Here is an 18,063-nt window from a genome sequence, read left to right as displayed (position 1 = left end):
TGAGCGTAGCATAAAATTTTGCTGCCATGTGCGAAACTCCTCAATTCATCATGGCGTCGGATCCACCGCAAGACGTTCCAGTGCGCTGCACATCTCGGGGGTAAAATATTCCTTACCTCAAGATTGACATGTTAAGCATTTCAAATTCACTCGCTACTCTTTGGTTCGTCGCTTGGCGCAAACCGGGCAGCAAGACATCTTGAGCGTGGTACGGTACGGGGGAGAGAGCATGCTGTCATCTTCCTGCCGGTTGAATGGGTGTATGTGTATGTGTTTGTGCTGTGGCCCAAGAGTCGTGTACTTTTTGGTCGGTGAGCATAAGTTTCTCGCTTTAACGGTCTCATTAATAGTTTAACCACTCCCGTGGTACGGCACGGCTGGAGTGATGCTGCAGCCGCGACAAGTGCACGCCAAAGCGATGAGTTCGTGCTCGTGTTGTCAACTGCGCTGACATACTTGCGGATGGGTAAAGTCAACAAACAGCGACATAACAGCACGGTGGTGTGGCTTGAAGTGCAGAACCCTGCCCGTATGGCAGCTGCTATATGACGATGCAATAAATCTTAGATTCGTAGCAGCATTCTCTGGCCGCAGATAGCAACGGCTGCGGTGTAATTGACGGTCGCGCAGAGTTGATGAAGTAGATCGGTGTATGATTCATAGGTTTCGGTAGTTCCGAGCACAGGTTGAAAGAGATTTAAATATGTCGGCTATAATTAAGCAATGCAGTAGAAGAACGAAACATACTTTTAAAAGGCTCCAGTGTGGAACAGTTGTTTAAGAATGCTTAACAATCTCCACTGTATATCAAAAATATGTTTACAATTCTTAATAAAGGCCTGTAATTTTTGTCATTTCAAGAAGGAAAATATTATAAGCATGACTTGTCTCCTTTTCCCGGTCTTTGTTTCCAACAAACAACAAATACATTTCCTGAACTGTAACTTGTTTCCAGTGTCCAACGCAGCAGTTGTTCTCGTATTATTTATGTTCAATTATGCGTTTCTGCAAGAGCCACTCGTGTGCTGCAGCACCGGCATTGGGAAAGAAATAATCAAACCCATGTTCGTTGCAGTGTCCCAGATGCACTGGCCACCGTTTCTCACATCGTTGGTGACTCGTTGCACAGTAAGTGCAACTCGTGCATTTTCGCGAAACATACTCGCGGCAGCCCTTATTGTCCCCATACGAGATGACCGAATCAACCGTACCATCACGCCGGTGGCTTGGTACCCGTGTGGACATGGTCTGTGCTTGTGTGGACATTTCGACAACCGGTTTGTAACTCTGCTTGCCTTTGCAGTGGATGGTCGACCGAACTGCGGATGGGCTGCTTTTGACAGTCAGCTGCAACAGATGGCCTTTCCGAAATGAAGGGCCAGTTCTGTAGTGAATCGAGAAACAACGACATGTCTGCCATTGCAATGTCAAGAGGATTTTGTAAGGTTAGCATAAACTGCAAAAATAAGTTGTACTATAACATCGCTGAATAGGATAGCGCTTTGATACAGCAATAATGTGTTGTGATCTTTTGACATTCATCCAAAAATTGTACAAAAGATCTTTGGACATCTATCTTTTTTTTTATTTGACTAACAATCAATTCTTGATTCTACATATTCTAGGAACAGTTTCACGATGTATCACATATATTTATATCGTACAACTATAGTGGCCCCGTCGGAACATTTTTCACAAAGTTCGTTCTCAATGTCCATATCTTTGTTGGCGAATCTTTCCATTTCCACTAGAAACAAAAGTAAAAAAATCACAAATTTTAATTGCGTTCACAACAGCAAGAATCTCGAATTTTATGCGATCAAAAACTCTGGTTTTCAAAATCAGGAAACAACATAAATTCTCGGGGAAACTTTATAATCAACACGTAAACTATATTTCAAAAGTCCCCGGAATGGGATTGCATAAATTTCATAAAATCCATACACTATTATTAATGAACAACGATGTAAATGATAATTCCACGGCAGTGTATGTATGTTTTGGTAAATGTATTCGTTATGTTACTTCCACGATATGGTAACTGCGGAAGTTCACGTAGCCATCGGGCTTCCGGAATTGGTTGTTACATTTTACGACGTGATTATAAATATTGGCAGCGATCGAGCACGAAGTAAATCGTTTTATGTCGGCAGAGTTATTCGATCTCATTAAATTGAATGAACGGTTCAGATTGCTTGCACAAATTTCCAGCCACAAATCATCTGTGCTGTCCCAATTTCCAAAACAAAAACCTGTTTTCAGCTCAATTTTTGTTCCTGCTCATCTGTAGCGACAGCGAAACATGGAAAACAAATCAACGAACGCAGCATAGCTGTTGTCCCTCGTATAGGTTAGAGAAAAAACAATTTTCTTTTCCTCACCCACCTGACAAGAAACTGACATCACAGCGAAGCTACGTGTAAGGCTTTAAAAAAGCAACAAAAAAAAACGGAAAGCTCACTGAAAGCATCAAATCAGATCCTAGCAAAGTTCATATCCCAGCGGCACCCGAGCCCCAGTGGCAGCGGCCCGGTTCAAATTTTGAAGGTTCAGAACACCCACCCTCAAACGCTGCTTGCCGAACATGCGTCCGTCCCATAGCAATGGGAAGGGATACGGTGGAATCAAGGACACACACGGCACGAGCAGCGATAATGTTGATTTTAGTTTCGCTGAAAGGATTTCGCCTTTTAAGACCGTCGGGGGACCGTCGGTCCCGCGCACGGCAAGGCGCACCGCTTTGTGCTTTGTTGAAAAGTGAAGACGCTAACATGCCTTCCGTGTTCGGCCTGGTCGTGTGTCGAAAGGATTCGCACCATGTGCGTGCGCTGTTGTTCAGACTGCGTGATGCTGATGGTTAAAATCATTATGATTCAGCCGTTTTTCAGGCGTTTTTCTTTATGTGCTCTCTGGGACGGGCACACAGCACTGACTGCCTGGGCCGAGCGGTTCACAACAGCGGAAAATAAGGAAACAACGGTAGCGCGCTCGAGTCACGTAAAGGGAAGTAAACCTTTAATCAATCTTATCTGAGCTAATTTATTTCCATTTTTCATAGCATTCTGAGCGACCGTGAATGGCTTGAAACGCAAGAGTGAATTAATTCCCTTTCCCCGGGCTCGCACCTGTACGCATTGCGGATTCGTAAACTGTCGAAATTGTGCACAACAACAAGCGGCGAAAACAGTCGAGAGTGGACAAAAGATAGCTAGAGAGTGAAGGCTAGCGAAAGTGGAAGAAAGTAACAAAACAGCATGATAAGAAAAGCCCCATTTCACGTGACGTTCCGATCCGCTCCGAAGCCATTAATCCGCTCTAACTACATTTACTTTTCAAATCGCACGAGCAACCGGCGGCACGGTTCGTGTTTGATAATGATGGGCTTTGGGTTGTATTTCCCTCCGAGAACTCCGATATACCAGCTTAACGACCTCGACCGCGGGGTGTCTCGATAGGTCGTTGTTTGGAGTGAAAAGCAAAAACAAGCATTAAAAAGGGAAGGACATAGGTGAGCTTTTGCTACTCTTTTTCAACGACGGAAATGGATTACCAACCTAACCCGCAACCCGCTGATTGATGGCAAAACAGAGCGCCACCACCACCCTCGGGTGTGGAAATGGTGTGCGAGGGAAGGTGAGAGAAATAATTAATATTCAGCAGCACCTTTGCGTGATCCCGCTGGGGAAGCACCCCGAACAGCTTACCCGACCGGTACCCGGCAAAAAGTGTCCTAAATCTTGGTACCGTTCCAGAATCATTAACGGTTTCGAGGTTTTTTGTTTTTCGGGAGGCACCGGTGTACGCTTGCTTCTCAGTAATTAACGACATTTCGCTTGTGCTAATTAGTGAAAACAAAGCAGCATTAGCATTTCTGGCAGACGGGGGTGGGGGGCGTGCAACTGATAGGGTGAAATCACTGCCCAACGGGAGTGGCAGTTAATATTTGCAATAATTTAATTCTGATGCTTGAAATGGTTTGCTAAATTAAGAGCGTGATAGTATGGAGGTGCTAGAGTGAAGGCGGCGAAAAAGCAAATGCTTTAGAAAAGTGGATTAAGATTTTTGCTGCATTAATATTCCATTAAGGAAGATTACGTGTATGGGGCGGTCCCATAGTACATACGTCAACTCGGACGACTCAATAACACGCCCGTAACGGGTTCAAGCCCGGAATGGACCGTCCCCTCCGTAGTAAGGACTGACTATCCGGCTACGTGTGGTATTGAGCAAAGTCTCTAAAGCTTGTATAGGTCGGCATGTGCGCGTAAAACGTTTACACCAAATAAACGTAACACGTGTACGCCATTCAACGTCTTTTTAATATTAATTTAAGCAAAATTGATTGATTGATACTATTTTTAACAGTTTAATCAGTGTACCAACTCAGGCACTCAGCGGATTCTAGGAACATATTCAATTTGCATACAGGCTTACGATATACATTTTTGCGAGATTAGTTCATTGAGAGTAGAGTAAAGAAAATCGTTTTATGATAACACTATTCTTCACATCATCAAAATAATTAGTGCTTGAGAGCATCGATCCATCAAGGTCTGAAGATTTTTACAATGTGTGAATATTGGATTTTCGGCTAGTTTGTGGAAGAATTTATGTTTTTTTATAAATTAGCTATAGTCGTCGGCTGTTTGAAGACGACATATCTTTATGGCTTAAAACTCACACTACTTATAACACTATTTCACACCTTACTATTTGTTAGGTTTAGAGCTGTCAAGCATTAAGTCCGAATTGGTCTAACTCATGATGAAGGTAAACCATTTCGATATCCAGTTTTCCAATTTAAAGTTCTATATGTCTGTATCATTTTTACTGGAAATAAAAATATGTTTGCCAATCTGGAGATTTAATCGAATTCAAGTAAATGTCATTAGGATTCGCCGGTCTGCTTCAAGCAAACAAAAACCTACCACTTATGCTAGCAAACAGCAACCAATTATGAAAGCTGTCTATTATGTTCCATCCAAAGTAAACATTATCAAACAACAATTTTCAGCAAACGCATAGAGTAAAAAAAGCGTAATAAAACAAACCTCATAAAAATGTCTCACAGTTTGAAGTTGACAACTGCTCGTTTTTCTGCACCATTTTCCACGCTATTACGCACAGGCGCTATCCGCACAGGCGTTAATGCCTGGCGGCTAATGATCGTGTACCGGTGCTCGACCGTACAACGATCCCAAACGAACGAATAATTTAAACAAACTTCTTCGGCCCAATAGCCTGTTTACGAGGCAATTGTGCGTCCGTGATGCTGCGGGACGGCACCGTGTAGCAAATGGCATCGAGCAATAATTATACCTTCTTTATCATCGTATGGCCACGGTGCGAACGCTCCACTCTCATGTCGTGGGACAAGTGGGCGAACGCGGCGCGACACGTACACGGTGAAACATAATCTCGAAAACCACATTCGATTATGTTAATGGGCAATATAGCGAATATTGACGTGCTGTTCGATACCGTTCGAGTGGGAAAGTGGATGAACGGGAAGATGGGATGAGTGGAGGAACGGAGGACAGCGAGGGAAGTCACGCAGACATCAGATCAAAAAGACGGACTCAGAAGGGTAGGAGCGTAGGGTGTACATCTCACTTCCTTGCGTTCACTTTTGATACGAAGCTACGAGACCATCAAATCAAAATGAACGGGAAACGAGTGTCTCCTACCAATGGGGAAAAAATGCGGAAAAAGAAAAAGAAAGGATGGCAAATATGGAAGACACCATTTCCCTAACCGCAAATCACCCCCATGCTCTCTCTCACTCACACACACATGCACGAGTTCGAAGATAGTCGATCATCGACGAACGGATGCTTAGCCTCACACACATTTCGCCACGGAAATCACGTCCGAATCGTCTCCGGCGACTTGAGGACGGCCGCACGAGATGGATGCCCCACCGTCCCAAAGTAATGTCGTCGGATGTCTCGTGTCCTTCCGGGAATGTCACACCGGGTGCAGCACACGGCGCCAGAAATAGGATACGATTCACCATTCCCTTGCGCTCTTCTCTTTCTAGCATTCTCTTTCTCTTGATTGCTTTGTTTAATGTCTTTCGGATTTCTTCCGGGACGGAAAATGGGAAGCTTACTTTATCCGACCTCCGGAAGCAATGCTAGCAATGCTGATGAGCTGGGAAAGGTTATGGCAGAGGGTATCGGTATGTTTCACTCACACGTTGGTCTTTCGATGCGGACGATTGGCGCGGAGGATTCGATTGAATCGTAGGCAAAGCAAGGGAACCGCTTCCAAAAAGTGTAAGAAGCGTGAGAAGAAACGGGAAAGGAGTTTGGAGCGATCCTTGGAAAGGTGCGTGCGGCACTCGCTGTCGACTGACAATCGATGGGGCAATTTATCTTTCTAAATGGCAGTGCGACCTCCATTTGGGTCAATATGTCGTCCTGGCAACATCCCGAGTGCAGCCACGAAATGCTCGTGTATTTTTTTGTGTGTTAAGGTTAGGGTCGCCGGTTCGATCTCGTTGTTTTTCCTCGAAGCTAATCTTACACACTGCTTCAATTTCACTCAAGCTTGGCTTCGGGACCTTCTGCTTTGTGCACGGCACACTCACACACAGCATGGAGCCATTTTATAGGAATTATTTTACGACCAGCAACTCCTTTCCGGCCCCTAACTTCCCGATTAAGCCATCGCCAGTAAGGCATACATCTTTCCGGTATCGTTATCGTAATTTATTAGCCCACTCGGCGGCCGCCATCGACTGTGCAAGCGGTGGTAAAGCGCACCGACGGCCTGGTATCGGCAACAGTGTTGCTCTCCCGGTAGCCAACTTTCTAGGGTAATGGTCAGTGAAATTGTAATTGCTGTTTCTTGGCCTACTACTTCACCTCTGCCCGCCCCGTGCGAGCGTGTCGATGACAGGAAAATCCGCTGCGCTGTGCACGCAGCTTTCCCTTAACCAAGGTGGTGGAAAGTGTAGCCCTGCCGGGGTAAGCTGAGATGAGCTGTCACAAAGTGTGCTAAATGAGGCCGAATTAATTGTACCCGTGTCCGGTTCGGCAAGTCATCTTGCTGCAACAACAGGCGGTAGGACTTCCACTGCGGTGACGGTGCAAGGTCGTTACGGTAGGGGCGAAACGATGTGCGATCGAGCGTTACAATATGTTACCGGTGAGTATTATGTTTTGCGGCTGGCGAGACAGCTGAAGATAATGAATTAGTACATTAGTTAGTTCATGTTTTTTACGAGGTCAATTATACGAGAAATGTTACCCACTACAGACAACAGCTTCCAGCAGCGTTGGTAATTGATTAAGGATGTAAGACGAAAACTTTACGAGGATAAAGTTATGTTTTATCTCATAATAATAATTTATATTCATTGCTATAATGCAAATGAGACGATCCAGTTATGATTGAAACTGAAAGATTTGTAGCCTAAAGACTTCAGCCGGCATTACTGCGGTGCCTAATGTTAGTATCTTAATTGACCCAATAGCAGATTACATAAATCAGTTCGCGCGGTAATGTGTATGCTCTAAAGATAAGCTTCGTATTCTGAATTACCTTTGATATCAGTACTGCAACCGAGCGTAAAGCTTATCTCGATCGTTTGCGTTATTTGAGCAATAGAATACGCTCCGCATAGGATTGCGAGAATTATCTTCACGGAAGCCGCCTTTGTTCAGTGATAAGAAACTGGTCACTGAATCGAAAATAACTGGATTTTGATTGTTTTACGCAAGATCAATTAAAAGTGCAATGAAAGTGATAACAAACTTGACACACTTGAGTGTATTATCAAGCTTGAGTTACATAACTGAACATTAGTGTTAGACTCTGTGTCGTCGATTAAACAACAATCGATAAGCCACACAACTGCTGCACAAACAGAAGCAGCAATATTGTGCCATCCTTTGCCATGCTAATAAACCATGCTTTGTTCAACATAATTTCCAATATTTCCCATCACCATTTCCCCTGCACAGTTTTTTTTTCTTCAAATTCTCTCTTATTGTTATGCTATGGTTCAACTATTTTCTCGCTCATTTCTCCGCCCCACTGTGTGTGCGGTGCTTTTGTGCTTCGTTCGAAACTTTTTAAATTTGTATGATGTTCACGCACGAACCCAGTGTCCCAGCGGGTCGCCGCCACGCTGCCGCAGCCGTAATGATGTTTTATGACTGTTGGCTATCAAATTTATGCTTTTGTTCACACCCATCCATCCCTCCCCAGACGGATGTTGAGCGGGCGCTGTCGACATGCATCGACCTCCCCGCTCCTTCCATCCCCTCTCCACAGCCCACTGTTGTGGGAAAACTTTTTGGTTTTTCACATTCTTTCTGCGACGACGAAGACGATGCTTGACCCACCCTTAAGCCCGCCACAATACGATCCGGCGCTTGGTTCTGAAACCTGGGCGCTTCTAATAACGGGTGGCTGGTAGCTGATGCTTCTGTGTGTGCGTTTATGTGTGCAAAACTGGTGAAAAGAATGGCGACCTATAACACCCAGACTTGGGGCCCCGGGTGCATGCTTTTTCTTTGTTAAGGTCGTTTCGTGTGCCGGGGTGTGTCCGATGGACGCGGTTACAAACGAGAAAAAAAGAGCGAAGAATGCCACAAAAAAGAGCACACACACACTGACATACAAATCGTAATATTAGAAAGACGTTTGCCAGACGGTGTGGCAGTGATAAATATCGTGACTGCACACGCCCGGCTGTTGATAAAATGGTTCCTATTATTAATTTTTAAAAGCACCCAATAGAATTGGCGTTAGGGATGAAACTACATCAAAAAGAGAGAGAGAGAGACAGCAGTTTGGAGTGAAGAAAATATGGAACAGCACTGACCCTATCAGTTAGACGGACTTACCAAGCAAAAAAATGTATTACTTTTTAGCTTTGCTATGCTTCACGTTGGTGATATAATATCTAAATTGCGTTCCCAAAGCATGAAGTAAACACATTATAAGGATTTGTAAAAAAAAACAACATAAAAACTTACCTTATTTATACGGTTAATGAAACCTGCAAAGAAACAACAAAGAGCTTTTAGTGGCATAGTTAGGAATGGTTTTGTTTGATACACAACGGCAATAAAAATTGTCCCCTCGGGAAATCATGACATTAAAACAAGATTCATCATTTAAAACTAGCCGAGCGGATCCGTTGATAAACTACCGCACAGAGTCCCGTAATTAAACCGCGTTGACAAACATCATAAAAAAGGGTCATTGCTATTTGTCGGGATGCGCTAGTAAAATCCACTGATATCTCCCAAAGGCGTTATAAATTGGCCATTGGTCTGTCAAACAGTCCGCTCCGAGCACAAAAAAGAACAAATATCTCCTAAAAACACACGCCCTAACAAAGCCATAACGTACTGTGTCTCGCTGGTAGATTGGCAATCGGAAAGTTTAACCCTTTTCAATCCATTTTGGTGAAACGTTGCTATCATGAAACGAAAAACAAAACGAAAATGCTTTGATAAAATGGGGGGTGGAAAGGCGTCTGAACGTACCATAAATCTTGTTGGAAAAAAACTGTAAATCCTTTCGCCTTATACGCTCTGGCAGCTTCCTTCACCATCTGCGTCCCTATCCCTTGCACCATTGTAGCAAACAAATACATCTTCACGCAAATTCTCACTTCCGAGCCGCACTTGAACGTCCCGCCAGACTCTAATCTTGTGTACCCCCGCCTTTGCGGCACCGGCGGGTGTGTTTGTTGAACACTTCCCACACACTCTTTCTCTCCTTTCTGCACAGTGAAGAGCTTTTCACTTTTTACCAGCTATTTAACGAGGCTCTTCGTTTAAATCTTGAAAGCAGCTCGAAAGATCGAGTGGGATAAGATATAAACCCCCTCTCGACCAACTAGAACGTGTCAGCGGCTGGTAGAGGAACAGCCTGGGACAGCCTGGGACAACGGCAAGCCAACCGACCAACCGACCGGAGCTCTTCAGTTGACAGTGAGTGGTTGTTTATCCCTTGTGCTTTTCCCTGTTACACTCTTCCGCTCTACGCGCCACCGTGCGTGACACGGGCGGAAAGAAAGCATGTTTTACAAACCGAACAGAGCGCAGAAGACACACTCACACACACATACACACATATTCACCTGTATGTTTTGCCTTTTCAACGGTTTGTGGGGATTAATGCACGGTGGGATTTCTTGCGAAGTCATCGGGCTGTTGTTGTTTTCTAAGCCGAAAAGATATTCCATCTTTATCAATCATATCAGTTCCGAAACAGTCTTACAGGCGCGGTGCACACTTTTGTCAAAGTCTTTGTTTTGTATCGGAGTTTAACAGCAACAGAGTCAAGGACATGAACAGTGTTTTTGTACTATTCCATCCATAGACGAACCGGTGAGTTGGAGAATATTGAACATCCGTTCTTTTCCCTTGAGTAGTTCCCAAAGGGATTTCGGCGTACGTTTCCCCCTTTCGATGGAAGGCGATGAGTTAGAGAAATTCGGGTCAAGCACTGAGTGGTTTTGGTACTTGGTAATGATTTTAAACTTAAACTCACAACAGGGACTGTTGAAAAAGTAAGTTTCAAACCCACTTAGAGAAGGTGCAATTGGAGCAGTTTTGCTTTGGATTTTAAAACCTTTTGCACGTTTCTATAATTCCCATGAGCGCAAATGAATTGCATAGAAAAAGAGCTTTTTAACATTTCACATTTCACTGATTTGTTCATTCTAACTTTAAACGTTGTTTTCTAGCATTTCCGTATAACAATGTTTCGATAGAACTCATTAGACCTTTTAAAAGGAAGCTTTTCAATAACACGTTTTGCTTTCGCTAATGAATTTCTCGGTACGCTGGAGAAACACAATTAAGCTGTCTACCTCGTAATTCAGCTAAAGCCATCCAACCTGCAGTAAGTGTTGCGTGCGAAGTGCATGCAGAATAAAAAATAAAAAATGAAAAGACACAAGATCGGTGAATTTCCACGAAACGCCTGCCGTACCCCCCACGATGAACGTCGCTACCAGCACGCGCAGCACCGGTACCGTCTACACAAAGGATTGCTCGATGGATTGATCGATGCGGAATTTCTGGAATCGCCGGTGCGAACAGATGTCGCCGGGAGTGACAATGGAAACCGGGAGCGCGATGGGAGTTGGGGACAAACGGGAATGGGAGTGGGAGGAAAGGCGTAGAATTTTGGGTTAGTATCGTGCAGAAAAATTGTGAAAATTTTGGTATATAAAGGCGGCTCAAGCTGGAGCCAAATCAGATTCGAACGATAAGCCAAAGTGTTAAGAGCTTCATTTCATAACATCCGAAATAATCCGAATCTCAAGGAACGATCCCCCTTTCTGTTGCATAGACTCCCGAGGCAGCGAGGAGCACTAGCTGAAAGGCTTGGAGAATTCCCCGTTGTAGCCGTAGGAGCCGGAACCTTCGCCCGGCGGAGCCCCTCGGCCGCAACATTGGTGGCTCCAGAGAGGAGAGCCTCACCGTAAGATAGTGTCGTCGCGTCGTTGCTAGACCGGAGTGGACGAGCCGTGTAGCTACCGTGCTCCGTGTTACCAAGTGCGCCGTGGTCCCGAGTGTCCAGCCGCACCGGAAGGGTCGAGCCCAGAGTGTGCTTCTGGAACCGAAGTGTCCAGCCCATCCGTGACGTCGTCACATCATCATCATTGGACCGGATTGGAATAAAAAGCTAAGTCCGTGCTTCTGGCCAGAGTGTCCAGCCATCCGCGTCATTGAAGTGCGCCGTGGTCCCGAGTGTCCAGCCGCATCAATTTATGTTATTTGTCATACGTCCTTCTGTCATTGGACCGGATTGGAAAAAAGAGCTAAGTCCGTGCTTCTGGCCAGAGTGTCCAGCCATCCGCGTCGTTAAAGTGCGCCGTGGTCCCGAGTGTCCAGCCGCATCAATTTATGTTGTTTTGTCATACGACTGTCAGTCGTAGAATTGTCGTAAAAATGGCTAACAAGAAGAGCAATTACTTTGTTGAGAACAAAAACGGCGCATGTCGCCTATGTACCGAACCAAACGGTGATAGTCCGTTTGTTAAGTGTGAAGAATGCGATCGATATTTTCACCTGGCCTGCGCCAAATTATCGGCGGTACCAACCGCAGAAGAAGAATGGTTGTGCATGAAATGCCAAGATATCAAAATCCAATACCAACAAGAAGAAAAGAAAAGCACACCAGATCAAGCCATACTAGAACTCGCCATGGTATTACAGAACAATAGTTTGGAAGCCAGCCGCCATATCAAGAAAACCACATTAGTAAACCTTCCAGAATTTGATGGGAAACCACAAGACTGGCCACATTTCAAAAAGACATTTGAAGACACAACAATTGAAGCAGGTTTTAGCAAGCTAGAAAACTTGAATCGTTTGCAACGATTTGTTAAGGGAGAAGCCGAAAAAGCAGTGCGTGCCTTACTCTTGGATCCGCAGAACGTTCCGGCCATCATGGCTCGTTTAGAAGAACAATTTGGAAGAGCGGACCAAGTATACAAAGAGCTATTGAAAGATGTGGTGAAAATAAAGGTCGAAGGACAAATGAAAATAATGGAGCTTTCTGACGCTCTTGATAACCTAGTTACAAATATAAAGATTTTAGGAAAAAGATCTTATTTGAATGATCCTCGACTCATCGATGAATTGTTGGCAAAACTTTCGATCGATAAACAACTGAATTGGGCACAGCACAAAGCCAGTCTAGAGGCAGCTAATTCCGAAGTAACGCTTGACCAGTTCAACGATTGGATGCACCAAATATCGAAGGCATTGCGAAGTCTGCCAAAAAGAACAGAGCGACCACAGAACAAGGTAAATGTTCACAAATATCACAATCGCAAACCACCAGGAAATTCCCAGCAAATGAACATTGCTCAAAACTTGCACACAGTTTGTCGCTTGTGCAAAGGACAACATACGTTGCCAGAGTGTGAAAACTTTTTACAGAAAAACATTAGTGACCGAATTGCATTCACCACACAACACCATCTGTGTTTCACATGTCTCCTCTCCAGCGAGCATGTCCAAAGAAACTGCCCATTGTCCAAAGTATGTAGTGTGCAGGGATGTATTCGGCGGCATCATCCTCTGTTACATGAAGTGCCCCAGCCAATATATTATCACTATAACGACGTACGTGTCTACTACCAGATCGTTCCGATAACCGTACGCAATGGGTCAGTGGCTATGAAAACGTTTGCTTTCTTGGACGCTGGATCGTCACTAACACTGATGGAGGAAGATTTGGCAAACAAGTTAGGTTTACAAGGCCGGCAAGATCCATTAACAATGACGTGGACCCAAAATCTAACGGTAGAACAAGACACCAGTCGTCGAGTGCAACTTACGATTGTAAATGATCAAGGAAAAGAATTCCTATTGAAAGAGGTGCGAACCGTTAAAAATCTACAACTACCACAACAAACAATAGACACCAATAGATTACTTGCTCTTTACCCACACCTGAAAGGCATTAAAATAGAATCATTTACAAACGCTTACCCTACCATCCTCATCGGCTTAAGTCACAGCCACCTTATCATGCCATTAGACCGCAGAATGGGCCGTCCAGAAGAACCGATGGCTATCAAAACAAAACTCGGATGGATAATATTCGGAAATGAGTACACACAACCGGCAACAAGATCGGATCATTTCATGGTACACAAAAACGAGGAAATAATGAATAGAATGATCCAACAATACTTCAGTACGGAAGACTTTGGAGTGAAAGTGACAAAACCTCTTGTGCCCAAAGAGATAGAGCAAGCGAATAAAATTCTAGAAAAGACACTAGAGAAAAAGGATGGATATTATCAAGTGGGACTGTTGTGGAAACCAGAAGTGGCACACTTCCCAAATAGCTATCCAAACGCACTGAAACGCCTAGTAAGTTTGGAAAAGCAGTTGAATAAGAATAGAGAGCTGCAAGTTTGGGCAAAGAACACATTTGCAGATTACATACAGAAGGGTTATCTGAGAAAGTTGACGCCAAGCCAGGTTGCTATTGCAACACCAAAAACTTTCTATCTACCGCATTTCGTTGTAGTCAACCGAAACAAACCGATACCGAAACCACGATTGGTGTTTGACGCGGCTGCTGAAGTCAATCACATTTCGCTGAACTCCCAATTACTATCTGGCCCTGACGAAATGGCTTCACTTTTCGGTGTCTTGCTACGTTTTCGAGAAGGCAACATCTGCGTCACAGGGGACATCCAAGAGATGTTCCACCGAGTAAGAATACGGGAAGAAGATCAGGACTCTCAGCGTATTCTGTGGCGAGATTGTGAAAACCGGTGTCCCGATGTGTACGTCATGCAAGTCATGACATTTGGCGCGACTTGTTTGCCTGCATGCGCACAAGTAGTAAAGAATACCAACGCAGCTGCCCACGCCGAAACACACCCTCTGGCAGTAGACCCAATAGTTCGGCAACATTATGTTGACGACTATCTCGATAGTTTTTTCACAATGGAAGATGCAATTGAAACAGTGAGACAAGTAATTGAGGTACACAAAGCTGCTGATTTTCACATAAGAAATTTTACCTCAAACCGGGGGGAGTTACTGAAAACAATTCCTCAAGATCGTGTACAACAAAAAACAACTTCAGTACAAATCGAAGAAAAGGGCCAAGACTACGAGAAGATACTTGGTGTTCATTGGAACTCAACGATCGATCATTTTGGGTTTCAAGTCAAAATGAACAAAGTAACAAAAGACAGGCCAACAATGAGAGAAGTTCTTAGTTGTGTCATGAGTGTTTACGATCCGCTGGGCTTAATAAGCCACGTAACAATAGCTGGCAGAATTTTAATGAGAGAACTTCATGTTATAACGAAGGATTGGGACTCCACCATTCCAGATGAATTACAAGAGAAATGGGAAGAATGTCTACGCGTAGTAAAGAGTGCCGAAAACATACGAATTCCGAGGCAATTGGTGAAATCCTTGAATGATCCGCTAGAATTGCATACTTTCGTAGACGCTTCTGAGAACGCATTTGTTGCTTGCGTTTACGCCCGCACTGTATCAAGAGAAGGAACAGTATTTATTAATCTTGTGGCCGGAAAGGCACGCGTGGCGCCAATTAATCCATTGTCCATTCCTAGGCTGAAGTTACAGGCTGCGGTTCTAGGTGTACGTCTAACCGAAAGTATAAGAAAAGAACTTCGCCTATTCGTAAAACACATAACATACTGGGGTGATTCAGAAGTAGTATTGAGTTGGCTCAAAAATCGACGTAAATACGCACAATTTGTTGCTCATCGTGTGGGCGAAATTTTAGAATCATCTCGAGCCGACCAATGGAGATGGGTTCCATCTCGAGAAAATCCAGCAGACATTGCAACAAAACCATATCCAAATGATTGGATTTGGGTAAATGGACCTTCGTTTTTAAGAAACGACGAATCAGATTGGCCACACAAAGAGATCGTAGAAACGAATGAAGAATGCCGCGTAGTAGCTGTACACCAACACGCAGAAACAGCTATACCAGTCGAGAATTATTCTTCGTGGCCTAGATTGTTAAAACATCTAACAATTCTGAAAAAGTTTGCCGATTTTATTAGAAATCGCTCAGCATTTACACGTTCCATTCAGCCTGATGACGTCCAATTAGTCCGAAATGGAATGTATCGCAGTGCTCAATGGGAAGGATTTCCCGAAGAAATGGCGACTCTCACTAAAGGGCAACCAGTACCAAAGCAAAGCCCTTTAAACAAGCTATCACCATTTTTAGACTCCGATGGCATCATGCGTTCCCGTGGAAGATTGGAAAACATCAGCGCGCTTCCCCAAGGTACACGCACGCCAATCATACTGCCACAGAAACCAAGATTGGTAAAATTGTTAGTGAGAAATTTCCATGAACGTTATTTGCATCAGGCCGACAACGTAGTTATCGGCGCAATTCGACAAGAATATTGGATAGTGAATTTGCGAGCAGTCCTAAAGAACATAAAGAAATGTTGCCAAAGGTGCATTCTACAAACCGCTGCACCAGTAGCCCCCTTTATGGCACCTCTCCCAGAATTTAGAGCTCACCCATACACACCACCGTTTTATAATACAGGGATCGACTATTTTGGACCTATCGAAGTACAAGTAAAAAGATCGTTGGAAAAACGATGGGGTGCTATCTTCTCGTGCATGAATACCAGAGCAGTTCATATAGAACTAGCCGAGAAGCTAGACACAGACAGTTTTATGGTATGCCTGAAGAATTTCCAAAATCGCCGAGGAAAAATATGCAACATGTATAGCGATAACGGAAAAAATTTTGTTGGTGCGGAGCGCGAATTAAGAGAATTAGTAACAGAAATCGACAAGCGCATGGGACATGAATCGGCGCTCAAGTACGAAATAAAATGGCACTTCAATCCCCCTTCCGCCCCCCATTTTGGTGGAGCATGGGAGCGGCAAATACAAAATATCAAGAAAGGATTGCGGCACATGTTTACTGAATGGAGTCACCGACACCCGACTCCAGAGACACTTCGTGCCACTTTAATTGAAATCGAGGCAATGCTTAATTCCCGGCCCTTAACACACATACCGCTGGAAAATGAAGAAGACGAAATACTCACACCATTTCATTTTCTTATTGGACGAAATGGCAGCCATATACCACCAGTAGTGAACGAAACCTCGGCAGCAAACAGGCAACAGTACAAACTCACACAGCATTACTCAAAGATATTCTGGGACCGTTGGAAAAAAGAATATCTTCCAACACTAATACGCCGAAATAAGTGGACTAACCACGTAGAACCCATAAAGGTGGGAGACATAGTCGTGCTGTTTGATGACAACGCACCTCCGGGAAAGTGGATCAAAGGAAGAATTATGAAAGCGAATATGGCCCCGGATGGGCAAGTACGATCAGTGGAAGTAAAAGTGGGAGAAAACATATTAAAACGGCCAGCTGTCCGAGTTGCCGTATTAAATATAGAGCAAAAAGAACATTTGCTTCTCCACACAACATCTCAGCAACACCAGGGCACACATCGAATCAGACCGCTTCAGCCTAACAATGACAACAATGAAACGAAGCCTCCTCGCAAGAAGACAAAGATCGCCCCATGTCATTGGGCAAAACAGTTGTTGGAAAATAACCCACCAAGCACTTCGACCAACTAAGCAAGAAGCGTAATCCCCACCTGTGAATTACGTGGGGGAGAATGTTGCGTGCGAAGTGCATGCAGAATAAAAAATAAAAAATGAAAAGACACAAGATCGGTGAATTTCCACGAAACGCCTGCCGTACCCCCCACGATGAACGTCGCTACCAGCACGCGCAGCACCGGTACCGTCTACACAAAGGATTGCTCGATGGATTGATCGATGCGGAATTTCTGGAATCGCCGGTGCGAACAGATGTCGCCGGGAGTGACAATGGAAACCGGGAGCGCGATGGGAGTTGGGGACAAACGGGAATGGGAGTGGGAGGAAAGGCGTAGAATTTTGGGTTAGTATCGTGCAGAAAAATTGTGAAAATTTTGGTATATAAAGGCGGCTCAAGCTGGAGCCAAATCAGATTCGAACGATAAGCCAAAGTGTTAAGAGCTTCATTTCATAACATCCGAAATAATCCGAATCTCAAGGAACGATCCCCCTTTCTGTTGCATAGACTCCCGAGGCAGCGAGGAGCACTAGCTGAAAGGCTTGGAGAATTCCCCGTTGTAGCCGTAGGAGCCGGAACCTTCGCCCGGCGGAGCCCCTCGGCCGCAACAGTAAGAGATCGTGCTCACAGCACAGTAAGTCTGCATCACGCGTGACACAATAAGCTCCGCTTCTTTGCTGGGAAGCTTTAGCACAAGGCGGCCCACAATCCACACACGCACGTACGGGAGGAGCAGCAAGCAATGATAGCCCGCTCAAAAGCGCTTTCCTCGGTTAATCTTTTTTCAGCAGCTCAAGAATCATGGGAGTGTCCAGTGGAGCTGCGGACGGAGAATTGCAGTCTTCAACAGTTTTGCTACTATAAAAGGGAGCTGTCTGGCGATGGTACTTTTCAACGATTACTGTCAAGTGGGTGGCTTAGCGCTGCTGCGGCTGCAGCGTAAAGCGAGCCGGAGGT

At 44.6% G+C, this 18,063-nt stretch overlaps 2 protein-coding genes across 16 annotated transcripts in view; one reads left to right on the top strand and one right to left on the bottom strand.

Moving 5' to 3' along the window:
* The window catches only part of LOC121594452 (glutamate-gated chloride channel), a 123,201-nt gene that overhangs the window by 63,191 nt on the left and 41,947 nt on the right, over nucleotides 1-18,063 (bottom strand). For all 15 annotated transcript variants that reach the window (XM_041917703.1, XM_041917704.1, XM_041917706.1 and 12 more), the window contains exon 3: nucleotides 8,991-9,013. The gene's annotated coding sequence lies outside the window, so the exon portion shown is untranslated. The remainder of the gene's footprint in view (nucleotides 1-8,990; nucleotides 9,014-18,063) is intronic.
* On the top strand, nucleotides 10,888-17,709 carry LOC121594451. Its single transcript, XM_041917702.1, has 2 exons — nucleotides 10,888-14,906; nucleotides 16,500-17,709. The coding sequence occupies exons 1-2, from the start codon at nucleotides 11,883-11,885 to the stop codon at nucleotides 17,121-17,123; spliced, it is 3,648 nt and encodes a 1,215-aa protein (XP_041773636.1). The 5' UTR covers nucleotides 10,888-11,882; the 3' UTR covers nucleotides 17,124-17,709.

The sequence above is a fragment of the Anopheles merus genome, chromosome 2L (assembly GCF_017562075.2).
Source record: "Anopheles merus strain MAF chromosome 2L, AmerM5.1, whole genome shotgun sequence".
Taxonomy (NCBI): Eukaryota; Metazoa; Arthropoda; class Insecta; order Diptera; family Culicidae; genus Anopheles; species Anopheles merus.
Note: the sequence above shows the minus strand (reverse complement) of the source record. Positions and strands in the feature narration are given on the sequence as shown.

What these genes read in the sequence shown, in the direction of transcription:
- LOC121594451 (XM_041917702.1), top strand. Translation starts at nt 11,883, where the DNA reads ATGTTGTTTTGTCATACGACTGTCAGTCGTAGAATTGTCGTAAAAATG. An exon ending in AGAGTGCCGAAAACATACGA is followed by an intron (nt 14,907 to 16,499) that starts ATTCCGAGGCAA and finishes ACTTTAATTGAA; the next exon opens with ATCGAGGCAATGCTTAATTC.